Source organism: Cotesia typhae, unplaced genomic scaffold (genome assembly GCF_013202065.1).
Source record: "Cotesia typhae breed Kobodo isofemale line unplaced genomic scaffold, CoteBio_Ctyphae scaffold_152, whole genome shotgun sequence".
Taxonomy (NCBI): Eukaryota; Metazoa; Arthropoda; class Insecta; order Hymenoptera; family Braconidae; genus Cotesia; species Cotesia typhae.
Window position 1 is genome coordinate 5,958,515 of NW_027423776.1, and position 14,201 is coordinate 5,972,715.

General features: G+C 29.1%; 4 protein-coding genes across 4 annotated transcripts; 3 read left to right on the forward strand and 1 right to left on the reverse strand.

The window, feature by feature from the left end:
- The first annotated feature begins 1,167 nt into the window (after nt 1-1,167).
- Csn4 (COP9 signalosome subunit 4) lies at nt 1,168-4,196 on the forward strand. Its single transcript, XM_074257206.1, has 7 exons — nt 1,168-1,370; nt 1,465-1,544; nt 2,218-2,336; nt 2,410-2,546; nt 2,621-2,925; nt 3,331-3,708; nt 3,801-4,196. Exons 1-7 carry the CDS (start codon nt 1,288-1,290, stop codon nt 3,932-3,934), a joined length of 1,236 nt encoding a protein of 411 aa, XP_074113307.1. The 5' UTR covers nt 1,168-1,287; the 3' UTR covers nt 3,935-4,196.
- On the reverse strand, nt 4,185-7,390 carry LOC141536584 (voltage-dependent anion-selective channel). Its single transcript, XM_074257207.1, has 6 exons — nt 7,265-7,390; nt 6,171-6,491; nt 5,816-5,937; nt 5,606-5,714; nt 5,173-5,381; nt 4,185-4,928 (listed from the first exon to the last, which is right to left on the reverse strand). Exons 2-6 carry the CDS (start codon nt 6,488-6,490, stop codon nt 4,837-4,839), a joined length of 852 nt encoding a protein of 283 aa, XP_074113308.1. The 5' UTR covers nt 6,491; nt 7,265-7,390; the 3' UTR covers nt 4,185-4,836.
- Nucleotides 7,391-8,441: 1,051 nt separating this feature from the next.
- LOC141535805 (SET domain-containing protein SmydA-8) lies at nt 8,442-10,861 on the forward strand. Its single transcript, XM_074255938.1, has 5 exons — nt 8,442-8,517; nt 8,606-8,664; nt 8,817-9,452; nt 9,790-10,016; nt 10,102-10,861. The coding sequence occupies exons 1-5, from the start codon at nt 8,503-8,505 to the stop codon at nt 10,689-10,691; spliced, it is 1,527 nt and encodes a 508-aa protein (XP_074112039.1). The 5' UTR covers nt 8,442-8,502; the 3' UTR covers nt 10,692-10,861.
- A 110-nt stretch (nt 10,862-10,971) lies between these two features.
- Nucleotides 10,972-13,941, forward strand: LOC141535906 (SET domain-containing protein SmydA-8). The gene is made up of 5 exons (XM_074256071.1): nt 10,972-11,400; nt 11,484-11,969; nt 12,353-12,637; nt 12,693-12,903; nt 12,962-13,941. The coding sequence occupies exons 1-5, from the start codon at nt 11,137-11,139 to the stop codon at nt 13,270-13,272; spliced, it is 1,557 nt and encodes a 518-aa protein (XP_074112172.1). The 5' UTR covers nt 10,972-11,136; the 3' UTR covers nt 13,273-13,941.
- The last annotated feature ends 260 nt before the right edge of the window (nt 13,942-14,201 follow it).

Sequence of the window (14,201 nt, forward strand, 5' to 3'; positions counted from 1 at the left end):
TTTCAAAAAAACTGTACCAACTTCAAAAAAGTCTTTGACACTTTAAAGTTTTATAATTAATTTATGAAAATTTTTCAGATTCAATTTTACTTTCACAGAAAGAAAAATTGCAAATCAATATTGAAAATGGCCCAGACTTTTGAATGTATTTGCAATTCAATAAAAAACGTAAATAATACAGTAATTTAAAATGAAAAATCAACTGAATTTTAAATAAATAATTTTTATATTTGTTTAAATCATTGATTGTAATTTATGATCAACATCAAGGTAAATATTTATAAAAAAACAATAATAATAAAGCTAATAACACTGAAGTTGACTGATAATAAAAATTCTTTTAAATTTTATAGCAATTAAATTATTAAAAAGTTTCACATGTGAAAATTCATAAAAACTACAAGTGGAAAATTTTTAGAAGCATTTTTTTATTGTAATTAATTTGTTAAAAAAATTTTTTTAATTGACAGCTGACCGCTAACTTCAGTATCATTGAAGTTAGCCGACATTTTTGATTTTTTTATTTTGCTTAATTTATTAAATTATAACTAAAAAATATTTTTAAAAAATTGCACTTGTACTTTTTGAAGTTTTTAAAAAATGAATCAATTTTTTTTTTATTATTTTGTAACAATTTTTTAATAAAAAAAATCATAAAAATTTTTATATGTCGGCTAACTTTATTTTCATTAAAAAACATTACTGTAATAATAAATTACACTGAAAATAGCAAACACCTGATGATTTTAAGGTATACATTAAATTAATTATTAATGTAAGAAATTTTATAAGAATTACATGTATCAATTTTTTCATTATTTGTTTTGTAATAATTGCCACATGTTTGCTAACTTCAGTATCATAAACTAAACAATTGATTGTAATTTTTTTCTAGAATCTCATTTTATAAAATGATACTTTAGCTGTTGACATATAAAAAAAAAATTAAAATTAAAATAAATGAAGAAAGTTCCGACTGGAATTTAACAAATTATTAACATGGATAAATTTTATTTAATAAATAACTTATTCATGATAACAAATTTATAAATGAAAGTTGTGGAATTGAGTCACGCAGTAGTAAAAGCATCTGAGATGAAAGAAAAAAAAAACTAGAGGTCGTGGTTGTGTACCTGATTGAAGGAATCTGTGATTGTATTGAAATGCTCTATGGTTTAGTGACTAGAGGCAATTGCACGTTTGATGCGTAAAACCAGATAAATAACCAACCGTTTATTTATTAATAAACGTTTATATTTATATATTTAAGAGTTAATTAGCGTAAGGATGGCGATGACTGTAGCCGTGGTGCGCCAACAATTGGCAAATCTCGCTAATTCCGGCGGATCTCACAAGGATCAAGCTGAAAAGTAATATTTTGTTTTTATTTTACATAACCAATCTTTGATGTCAATTACTTTTTATCTTACCTAGTTAATTTTATTTTTAATTATTTGTTTTTAGATACCGGTCAATCCTAGACGGAATTTTGTCAACGTCAAAAGATGATCTTGTTGATAATTTGAAAATTTTTATTGAAGCCAGTAAGTTTATTTATGAAAATTAAATTAGCCGACATCTAAAAATTTTTAGATTTTTTTTATCGACAAAATATTGAAAAAAAATTTTTCATTTGTAAAAAACTTGAAAAACTAAAAGTGCAATTTCTAAAAAATATTTTTTAATTATTGTTTAAGGAGGTTCTTTCATCATCAATGTTAAATAAAAAATATTCGACTAATGAGAATCAATTTAGGAGACAATAATTAATTTAAAAAATTTTTTTAACAAATAAATTATGGCAAAAAATAATGAGAACAAAAAATTGACATTTAGAAAATTAAAAAAATAAAAAATGCAATTTTTCGGAGCAAATTTATTTATTTAAAAAAAAAAAATGATCACAGTCAAATTAATTTTGTATTTAACTATTTTTTTTTTTTTTTTATTTAAAAAATTTCAACGATTAATGCCTCTATTTATTTTTTAATTTTAGGGATTTTTATAGGTTTTTTATTATAATTTATTGAATATTGATTACTCCAGTTTTTGTGATTCAACCGGAGCCAAAGGACTTCCTTATTAAATGAAAAAATGTAAAAAAAATTTTAAACGTCGGCTAACTTTAGTATTATGTTTATTTTGACAATTTTCTCTTACCAATTATTAGTCAGTTTAAAAATAATTTTAATTAATAATTTTTTTTTCTTGTTACAGTTGTTAATGAAAATGTGAGTTTAGTTATTTCACGACAAGTTTTAACTGATGTTAGTAATCGATTGTCACAGTTAGATGATGAAATATCAAAGGCTGTCTCACATTATACCTTAGACAAAGTATTTATTTTTTTACAATTAATTTTTTAAGAAAACCGTCAGTTTATTAATAAACAACTTTAATTATTTTCAGGTACAACCTAGAGTAATATCTTTCGAAGAACAAGTTGCTAGTATTCGTCAGCATTTAGCTAATATTTATGAAAGAAAACAGGACTGGAGAGAAGCCGCCAATGTTCTAGTGGGAATCCCGTTAGAAACTGGCCAAAAGTAATTATAAATTTTATTATGAATTATTTTTTACATGAAGAAATGTGTCTAATTATAATGATTGAAAATTACAGGCAATATACAGTAGATTATAAGCTTGAAACTTATTTAAAAATAGCAAGACTTTATCTGGAAGATGATGATCCGATTCAAGCCGAAGCTTTTATAAACCGAGCATCATTACTACAAGCAGAAACTAAAAACGAACAGCTACAGATTTATTACAAGGTTTGCTACGCCAGAGTGCTGGATTACCGTAGGAAGTTCATCGAAGCTGCGCAAAGATACAACGAACTGTCATACAGGTCAATTATTCACGAAGACGAGCGTATGACAGCTCTTCGTAACGCTCTTATTTGCACAATCCTTGCTTCAGCTGGTAATTATTACAATTTAATAGTCATAATTAAGAAATGACCTTGTATCTCGTGAACTATTGACATTTTTAAAGATATAAGCTCATCCCGATGTTACACTCATCGAGACCTTTCATTTGAGTACCCACATCAATTTTTCACATATTTATATATATTACATATATGTATATATGAAAAATATATCAAAAATGCATGTGGGTACTCAAATGAAAGCTCTTGACGAGTATAACATCGGAATGAGCTTATATCTTTAAAAACATCAATAGTTAAAAAAGTAATTTTTTAACAAAAGTCACTATTTAATAAAGCAAAATTTTATTTATTTATAGTTTACAAGCCACGGCAGTCACATAGTCACTGCAAGATTGCTAGTTAATTTATTAATCAATTTATTTAATTATTATTAGGTCAGCAAAGAAGTCGGATGCTCGCTACTCTCTTCAAAGACGAGCGTTGTCAGCAGCTTCCAGCGTACGCAATCCTTGAAAAAATGTACCTGGACCGCATAATCCGTCGCACAGAGCTACAAGACTTCGAAGCGCTGCTACAGCCTCACCAGAAAGCTTTGACACGTGATGGACTTGGATCAACAATTCTCGACCGCGCTGTCATCGAACACAATCTCCTCTCGGCCAGTAAACTTTATAATAATATTACTTTTGAAGAGTTAGGAGCTCTACTGGAAATTCCCCCGTCTAATGCTGAGAAAATTGCCAGTCAGATGATCACAGAGAGCCGCATGAATGGTTACATTGATCAGATTGATTCAGTGGTTCATTTTGAGAGTAAGTTTTTTTTTTTTTATTTTAAGTTAAAATAATCTTGGTTTATATTATTAGCAGACAAGTAATTGATTGATTTATTTATTTATTTTTAGCTCGTGAAATTTTACCAACATGGGACAAACAAATACAATCTCTTTGCTACCAAGTAAACCAAATAATTGAAAAAATAGCTCAAACACAACCAGATTGGATTGCTCAAGCCATGGAGGATCAATTGGTCCATTAACAAATGTTAATCGTCATAAATTAATTTTAATAATAATAATAATATGAATAAAAATTAAAAAGAAAAAAAAACAATGAGTTTTGTAATTGATGCAGTGTTTTGATGTAAAAAAAAATTTATTAAGCGATTCAATAAAACTGCTTACCAAAGTAAAGTTCCATTCTGCAGTAAACACACATTGTTAAAGAAATCAGTTACATATTATTTTTCCTGTTTCTAAAGTTAATGTAAATAAATGAATACTTGATACTTAACATAACAACTGTGTTTAACTTTATTTTTTAACTTAAGCGTCTTTTTTAATTTTATTGACAACTTTAATAAAACACATTTTTAAACAAAGATTCGTGTCATCGTAACATAAAATAAAACCCAATATGACCTGATTTTAAATCATTAATAATAATTATAATAGTTTAATATCAATAATAATAATTAAAAATTTTAAAATAACGGTGCTGGTGTTTTACAAAGCAAAGTCTATTCCTAAAGATTTTCATACTAATTAAACTCATAGAGCGTTTAAGCGATAAAAGAAAATCCAATTTAGAGTTTTTAAACGCAACAATTTTAATTATTTATTTTAATCTTTGTTTTAATCATCTGCTAATATTTTAATATTTAACTGTACCTAGATCGAATACGTAGACAGAAAAAAGATTTGTTTTATTTTAAATTCATTTTTATTTATCATTTAAGTCTGTCGCTCATTACGTTACTCTGATTAACGTTTTATCTACCTGTTTTTATTTTTAAAATTTTTGAATTATTGGTATTGATCCACATCAAACGTAATTTCTTCTCTTGATTTTAATTACGACTTTTATTAATCTCGATATTTATTTGAGAGTCAAATGGAACAGAAAGTTGGTGTTAAGATGGAGAAAAAATATATAAAGTTATTAAGCTTCGAGATCGAGAGCCAAACCGATCTTGTGGCCTCCTGAGCCGAAGTTTTTGCCGTCGATGTTCGTTGAGAGACTGAGAGTTACGCCTGAAACAAATAAAAAGATTCATAAGTATTATCACTGTTGAAAACCGCTACTGAGCCTCGGAGTTCTAGTTCGTACTTAAGAAAATATACGAGACATAATATAAATAGATTAGCACGTGAAGCTTCTATAAATACTGAAGTTAGTCTACCAGCTTTTTGTCTCGACAAGGGCAGCTCAAGTTTGTAAAGACTCCCGCTATGCAGTAAGATCTTTTATTGTAATACTGTTAAAGTAGCTACGTACCCTCGCGCATTTTTTGCTGATACCCCAACCCGATCTGGAGTTGAGAGTTGACCTTGGCTCTTACACAGGCATCATTGTCAAGATCGTACTTGGTACCAAGACCAAATTGTGTAGAATTGTTGCTTGAATTCCACGCAATGCTGATGGCACCCTCCAATCCAGGTTTTACCTTGTGATAAATGGATCCGTTGAACTCGCGACCGTTGTTTCTAAATTAACAATTTTTTTTATGTATTTAGCTGTTTGTTTGTTAATGAAGATGTTAATTTTTAAATTATCTATCCATTAAAAAATAAAATAAAAATGTTGTAATTATTTTAGAGTGATAAAAAATTTTTAAGGCAATTATCTTTGAATAAAAATTAAAAGTTGGCAACTGTAGTTATGGTAGACATGGTAATTATATTACGTAATAAAGAGTACGTTGACTTACACGGAAGTGTGAACACCAAAGTCTTTTGCCGTGAAGCCCAAGGCAAAGTTGTTCTTGGTTATCTTGTTTCTTTGAGCGTCAAATGATGTTTGATATCCAGCAAGCCATCCTATGTATCATTAAAACAAACGTTATTAATCATTATCAATTTAAATGTAAATTACAATTAATGATATTGTAAACCTAAAAAATAATTAAAAAAAAAAGTACCTTGGTAACCAATGACAGCTGTTGAATGGATCAAAGGAGCAGCGTTTAAGCTTAAATCAAAATCAGCTGTGGCTGATACATTTTCGTGTTTGTACGTAGTCTTCAATTTTCCAGTCTTGCTTCTAAATGATAAAATGCAATTAATTTTTATTTATTTATTTATTTATTTAATTAAATCGTGAGCAATTTTATAAATTTTTTTTTTTATAAATTAAAGTAAATTTTTATAAGTTTTATAAATTTAAATGAGCATTTGAGAATTAGTTTTTATAAATTATAATATAATTATAATACTATTACATTAATGTTTTTTAATGTAATATTGAAATGAATAAAAATAAAAATAAATATTTACCCGGTCTGGGGAGAGAAGGTACAACTGTATCCAATACTGAGTCCTTGAAGAAGTTTGTCGGTCATGGTGACATCTGTACCCAGAAGATTGTCTGTGTTCCATTTCTCAGAGAAAGTCAATCCATACTCCTTGATCTTGTACTTGGTCTCCAAGTTTCCTACGACGATTCCAGTGTCTTGGTTCGAGAATCCTCCGCTGCAAAACTCAACACCAGATTCGGTTTTGGTCTTTACGTCGAGCTTCAGTAAACCAAAGTGGTATCCTCTGCCGAAGACATCACGGGCGCTTTTCCCCAAATCACCATACGTTGGAGGAGCCATTCTGTAATTTTTTAAAAATTATGTCAATTTTTTATAAAAAAAAAAAAAAATTATGTCAATTTTTTGAATTACAGTGTTTAATAAAATTAAATGAGAATAAAATGGAGAATTGACCGCTTCCCAGTCTAGTTTGCTCTAGTTTTAACTGAACAAATTTTGATAGAATAATTGATCACTGTCACCCGTCTTTCAAAAAATACCAACTGTACGCGTAAAAAAATGTCATATTTGATAAAAACTAATAAATATTAATATCAACATTTACTTGGACGTCTAGATAATTTATTATCAAGAATAAAAATGAAAAAAAATTTATCTAAGGCTTCTTGAAAAAGGTTGGCGTCACAAGGCGTTGCATATAAGCATTATTGACCTGCTACGGTTATTACATAAGCCGTAGATCGTGTATATTAACGCTAAATAAGAGTGAGGTTGAAGTTCTCTCTAACATCAGAGATATAAATTAGACAAGGCTGGGATTTCCCAAAAACTGACCAGGCCGAACAGTCAATAGCTCCAGCGGTGATATGAACTATTTAAATCACGATAAACTTTCAGACAAAGTTAAATTTCTCAACGGGAGCCTTGATCTCGCTGCGTAGGCTATTCTGCTCGAAGGTCACCTAGTACGACATTACTTGTCGGATCCAACCGGTCGATCAATAAGCTCTGATAAATAATTTATTATGAATGAATGCTCGTGTTTTAATTGATCACTTTTCTGGGAAATTAATTAATTTAATTATACGTTTTAATAATTATATTAATACTCACGTTAAATGTTAATAAAAGGGAGTTGATGCAGAAAACGATTATATTCACAAATTTGCGTGCGCGCAACGATGAACGATCTGCCGGCCAAGGAAATTGCTCGTCAGGAGATTTTTAAGGCGCGTGCGCACTTTTACGTCACCACATCCCCTGGATTGTTACTTTTAATTTGTTCCGATGGATGGAACCACTTGGGACTTTTTTTGATTAATTTTCAATTTTGATTGTCTGAAAATTCTGATTCTGTTAACTGACATGTTCAATTTAAAAATGTGCAGCAAACTTCAGACTATTTTTTCGTTTTATTTTTTTTTCAATTTAATTTTTATAATTGAAGAAATAGTTTTGAAAAATTGCATTTTTCATTTTATTGATTTTTTAAAGATCAGGTATTTTATTGTTCGGGTCACTTAAATTTAATGACACTGAAGTTAGCAGACGTCTGAAAATTTTTAATTTTTTTTTATTAATTAAATTACAACTAAAAAAATATTTCTAAAAAATTGCACTCATAGTTTTTCCATTTTTTTACAGGTGAAATTTTTTTTTTAATTGTTTAATTGAAATTTTTTCAATAAAATATTTCCAAAAATTTTGAAATGTCAGCTAACTTCATTTTCATTATATTAATATTTTAAGTGCTCTTCAAAATTAAATTAGCAAAAATCTAAAAAATTTAGAATTTTTTTTTATTGAAAAAATGATTACAAAATAATAAAAAAAAATTTTTCATTTGTAAAAAACTTGATAAACTGTAAGTGCAATTTTTTAAAAATATTTTTTTAGTTCTAATTTAATAATTTAAAAAAAATCAAAAAATTAAAAACGTCAAAATTTAAAATCAAAAAATTCAAACATCAAAAATTTTTTTAAAAATTTCGTAAGTAAAAAAACTTAAAAGACTATAAGTGCAATTTTTTAGAAACATCTTTTTAATTTTAATTTAATTAATAAAAAATTTTAAAATTGTTTAGACGTCTGCTAACTTCAGTGTCATTACTTTCATGATTTTTTCCGAGTAAATTAAAAAATAATTTCGTCTTAACACAAAACGAAACGTTTAGAAAGTGGTAGATCTGTGAAGTACAATCTAGATACATCCATTTTGGCAAACTACCCAACGACTTGCAGATGGAAGATATTTTTAATTTTGATAAGAGTATAAAAGTGTTGAGTTGATCGGCTGGTTTAGTCGCAAATAACGCTAGTCAGAAACAACAAGTATTATTATAAATATAAATATGATAGATTCACAAGTGAGTTTTATTCAATTAAATATTTTATTTTACAACACAAACAATTATTATTTATTTACTTACTTGTTTATTTATTGGTATTTTTTAGAGTAAGCCGCTTTTGTCAACATCAACATACAATGTTCTTCAGAATGATAAAATTGGAAGGTAAGTTCATTGACTGTGCTATTTTCTATTTTAAATATTACGACATTCTGATGATTAAGACATAACATTATTTTATAATTAAAAATTTTTATAAATTGTCATAATTTTTAAATTTTAATATTTTTGACACTACCAATAATAATTCTTTCCAGATACATGGTGGCAAGTAAAGACCTGGAAGCGGGTGAGGAAATTCTGTCCGAAATGCCATTTGTGGTAGGACCCAAAGCATCGACATACCCACTCTGTTTGTCTTGCTTTTCTTCCTGGCCACAAACTCCAGAGAAGACATTGTGTTCAAGATGTAGTTGGCCGGTCTGTAACGAAGATTGTGCTAACGCTTCAATCCACAAGGATTACGAGTGTCCAATTTTTGCAGCAGTTGGTGAGAAATTCAATGTTTCCGCTGCTTTGGAAGAATCCAATGTCACCAACGTGCCTCAGCTTGAGTGTATAACCCCGCTGAGACTTCTTCTCGCCATGGAACAGTTCCCTGAGAGATGGGAGAAAGAAGTTAGGATTATGGAGGCTCACAACAAAAATCGCTCGGATAAGAAGCAATGGAAAACTGACAATGTCAACATCGTTTGCTATCTCAGAGACCGGTTGAAACTTGACAGGTTCTCTGAAGAAACCATTCAAACAGCCTGTGGAATTTTGGAAATAAATTCTCATGAAGTTAAAACTCCCATGGGATTCAGTGCTCGTGCTTTGTATCCAACAGTTGCTATCATGAGTCATTCTTGTATATCAAATACTAGTCATAGTGTTTGTTCCAATGACTTTAAGTAAGTTGAAAAAAAATTTATGATCGTGATTTTTAAAAATTCTGATTTTTTAGTTTTTATAAATAATTAACTAGAAATAAAAATTTTTACTAGAAATAAAATATTTATTTAATGCCGTAAAATGGATGGTGAAGTTCCTAAGATGGTCCACCTTTACAATTATGGAATGTGAATATTATTCATACATGCTTGTAAATTAAAAAAAAATTAATTAGAAAAAAAATTCTTTTAAAAAAAATTTCTACTAGAAATAAAAATTTCTATCTAAAAATAAAAATATTGAAATTTTTCTCTTGAATTAATTAAAAATTTTCTTTTTAAATTAATTATTTTTCAGAGTAATTTTACGAACTACCGTAAAAGTTCCCAAAGGCAAAGAACTGTTTGGAAGTTACACACATTCACTGTTACCGACATTGATGAGAAGAGAAAATTTATTGGAAGGAAAACATTTCTCTTGTGCTTGCGCAAGATGTTCAGATCCAACAGAAATGGGAACGCATTTATCATCTTTGAAATGTAACAAATGTGACAATGGAGTTGTACTTGCTCTAGACTCATTAGGTAAGAATTAATTTCTTCCTTCACCAGCTATAATAATGCCCGAGAAGGAATTAGTATTTATTAAGCATTAAATATTAATTAATAGATGCAGAAAGCGGTTGGAAATGCACTCATTGCGAGTTCTCAACATCAGGAGCAGCTGTCAAAAAAGTATTCGACGTGATAAACGCCGAGGTAGAAGCCGCCGAGTCCTACAACGCTCTAGACGGCGCAGATGCAGTGCACATCCGCGAGAACATAATGAAGAAATACCACTCTGTTCTTCACCCTAGACACGCGTTTCTTTCAATTCTCAGAATGTCCTTATCGCAGCTTTACGGCCGAGTTGACGAGTACAATCTCGACGATTTGCCGGACATCGTTCTTGAACACAAAATAGACATCTGCCGAATGCTACTCCAGGTCTTGGATGTTATTGAACCAGGGTACACCAGAGCAAGAGCGTTGACACTCTATGAGCTTCACGCGCCATTACTCTTCATCGCAAAGTCTCAATGGAACGCTGGAACAATTGATGACGCAGCTTTGAAGTCCAAGATGACCGAAGCTGCTAGTGTTCTCAAAGAAGCAGTCACTATTTTGAGTTTAGAGCCTTCCGTAACCATTGAAGGACAGCTTGCCAATGTCGCTAAAGAATCATTAGCGCAGTTAGAAGAGTCGATTAATAATCTTTAATATTTATTTATAAATATTGTATATTTATATTTTATAGTATATATAATTCCAAGTAAATTTATATTTATATTAATTATATTAATCTATATACTTACTATTGTTGTTTTGCAAATTAAATACATATTTTTAAATTATTAAATGACATCTATTAATAAATTTTAATATGTTGAAAAGTAGTACATATATTGTGCTTATTTACATCAACATTTATCACATCAGTAAGAGTTAGTATATAAATGCTTTCTATTTTAGTTTTAACTTACAGAATAAGCGAAATGCATTTCAGACGTACTATATTTCAAGTGTTGCTAATTTTAAATAACTCATTGGTACTCTCTACAGTAATCGAGTCGATTTAAACGCTTCTTAAGAAAGTCGTTGTTGTGCTTTCATTCTTATTATATACATTTATTTATTCTGTATTTTATAAGTTAATTATAAAAAAATGCGCATTGAAGAAGTAACTACCGGTATTGTTAAATATAAAGAGTCTTATTCTGATAAACTTGGCCGCTACTTAGTAGCAGCTAAGAAAATATCTCCCGGCGAAGTTATTCTACGTGATAACCCAATAGTTGTTGGTGCTGCGTCTTTCAACGATAATTCTCTGTGTTTTTCATGTTTCCGTGTGATAGAACCAAAGCCTATCGGCTTGAAGTTTCCTTGTCCTAAATGCAAAGTCGCAATCTTCTGTTCAAAAAATTGTGAGGTAATATATTTACTCTTTATCATTACCGTATTCAATTAACATCACTTTGCACTAAAACTAGACTTTCACTTGAATATTTTTAGACACGAGAGTCATTCCATACGCCAGAAGAGTGCAAATTACTAAAAGACAAATTATCTGAGTCAGTAAATCTGGATGTTAGAGGAATATTGCTGCTGATTCGATTGCTATTGATAAAAAAAAGAAACGCTGAGCAGTGGAACCAGATAATGAATCTTGAAGCTCATTTGGAGGAAAGAAGAAACACTCTTGTATGGAAGGAACGTCAAGAAGAAATAGAAATTTTGAAGTCGTTTGAATTTTTTGAAAACGATGAAGATCTTCAAAGATTGTGTGGAATTATTGATGTAAATTCCTTTGAATTAAGATCTCCAGGTACTCTTGATTCTGCTTTAAGGGGATTGTATGCGGAAGCTGCTTTGATGGCTCATGATTGTCGTGGAAACACTCATCTTACTGTGGATGATGATTTCCAGCTTACTGTCTACGCAAGTCAGTCTATCGATGACGGAGAGCTAATTCTATTTAATTATACTTCTTCTTTACTGGTTAGTTTTATTCCCTGTAATTTATAATTTTAATATTTATTATTCCAAAAGACTGGTTTATAATACTTTTCAGATTTTTCCGTTGATTGGCTATCCAGTCTTGTACAACAGTTTTTTTTTTCTCTAATTTTTCGTAATATTGTTAGTCTGTATTTCTCTCCATAAGAGCGTATAATAAAAATGCTGTTTTTTTTTCTAAATCCAAAAAAATTTTTAGTTTGGAGAAAATTTTTTTTTAGCATTTCTCCACATTTCGAACAAAACTACGTCGATGCCCGAAAAAAAATTTTTTATACGCCCTTATGGCTTTTCACCGGGACCTTTTGCCGGTATATGCTCTCATGGCATTTGGAATGCGATATTGTTAAATGTTAATTTTTTAGGGAACTGCTGAAAGAAGAGAGCATTTAAAAAAAGGTAAATACTTTGAGTGCAATTGTCCGATGTGCGAAGACCCAGAAGAGCTTGGTGCGAATCTCAGCAGCATTTATTGTCCTCGATGTAAAGAGGGATTAATTAGGTATGAAGGCAAAAAAATGAATCCTTATTTGAGAGAGAAGAAATGGAAGTGCAAGAAATGTCAGAGGTTCTACTCTGGAGCGCTAATTAAAACTACGCTGGAATTGACCAAGACACGGATTGATCAAGCTGATGAATCTAGAATTAAAGTAATATTTGTTTGTTAAATAAAAAATTGTTATTTAAAATAATGACATCTTTTAGGAACTAGAGACCTTATTGAAGAACTTTTCGGCTATGTTGCATTCAAACCATTTTCTGATGATGAGTTTGAAACAAAAATTGCTGGCATTGTACAGGAAAGAAATAACTTGCTTGAATCCGAAGAAAAAAATTTTGCAGCGCATGATGGAACTTTGCAAAGGAATTCTGCAGGTTTTGGAAATTGTCGAGCCTGGAATTTCGAGATTAAAAGGTTAGATTGTTCTTTATGTAGATTTTATGTAATTGTTGATTTTTTTTTCTTTTTTTAGGGATAATATTATACGAAATTCACTTACCGATAATAATAATAGCGAATAAAGACTATGCACTTAAAGAAATAACTTCTGAAGATCTGGCAAAACGGCTCGAAGAAGCTGAAAATTATTTGAAGAAATCGCTGAGCATGCTGCTGATAGAGCCGGCATCAACTCCTGAAGGTGTTTTAGCGAAACGCGCTCTTCAAGAATATAAAGTGCTGAGACAAAATTTGGATGACGTTAGATCGTTACCGCCTTCGTTGGATTATAAAAAAATTGATTTTGAAATGATGAAAAAGCGGAAAAATAAAAAAATTAAATGAGTTGCTTTTGTATTGATAGATGAAATTTATAAAATAAATTATGGAAGAAATTTGTTTTACTTTTTATGATACTGACGTTGACAGACAGAAACGTCTTTTAGAATTTTATGGTTATTAAATTATTGTGGAAAAAATTTAATTGAAAAATTCTACATGTGAAAATTAAAAAAAAAATATCAGAGAATATTTTTAAAAGAATTTTTATTATTGTAATTGATTTGTAATTTAAAAATTGACAGTTGTCAGCTAGCTTCAGTAGCATTAATTTATGACACTGAAGTTAAACAGACATCAAAATGACGTACACTGAAGTTGACAGATATTAAAAATTTTTTTGGAATTTTATAGCAATTAAATTATTTAAAAAAAATTACATTAAAAAGTTTCACATGTTAAAATTCATAAAAATTACAAGTGAAAAATTTTAGAAGAACTTTTTTATTGTAATTAATTAGTTAAAAAAATTTTTTAAATTGACAGCTGACCACTAACTTCAGTATTATAAGATGACACGAAAATCAGCTGACATTAAAAATTTTCTTTTATATTTCTAATAAATTAAATTAGAACTAAAAAAATATCATTTAATAATTGCACTAATAGTTTTTCAAATTTTTAACGTGTCAAAAGTTTTTCTTTTTATTTTTTTCTAATTTATTTAATCAAAAAAATTCTAAAAATCATCCGAATTCTGCTAATTTTATTTTCATGACGTGAGAAATTTTTTTGGAATTGTTTCGTAATAAAATTATTATGAAACATAATATTTAAAAAATTTCACGTGTGAAATTAAAATTAAATGAAAAAAAAAATTATAAGAGGAAATTTTTTAAAGTATTTTAATTATTGTTATAAGAATTTAAAAATTGACAGCTGTCAGCTAACTTCAGTATCATTAATTGTTCAAAATATACTCTTTATTTTTTCTC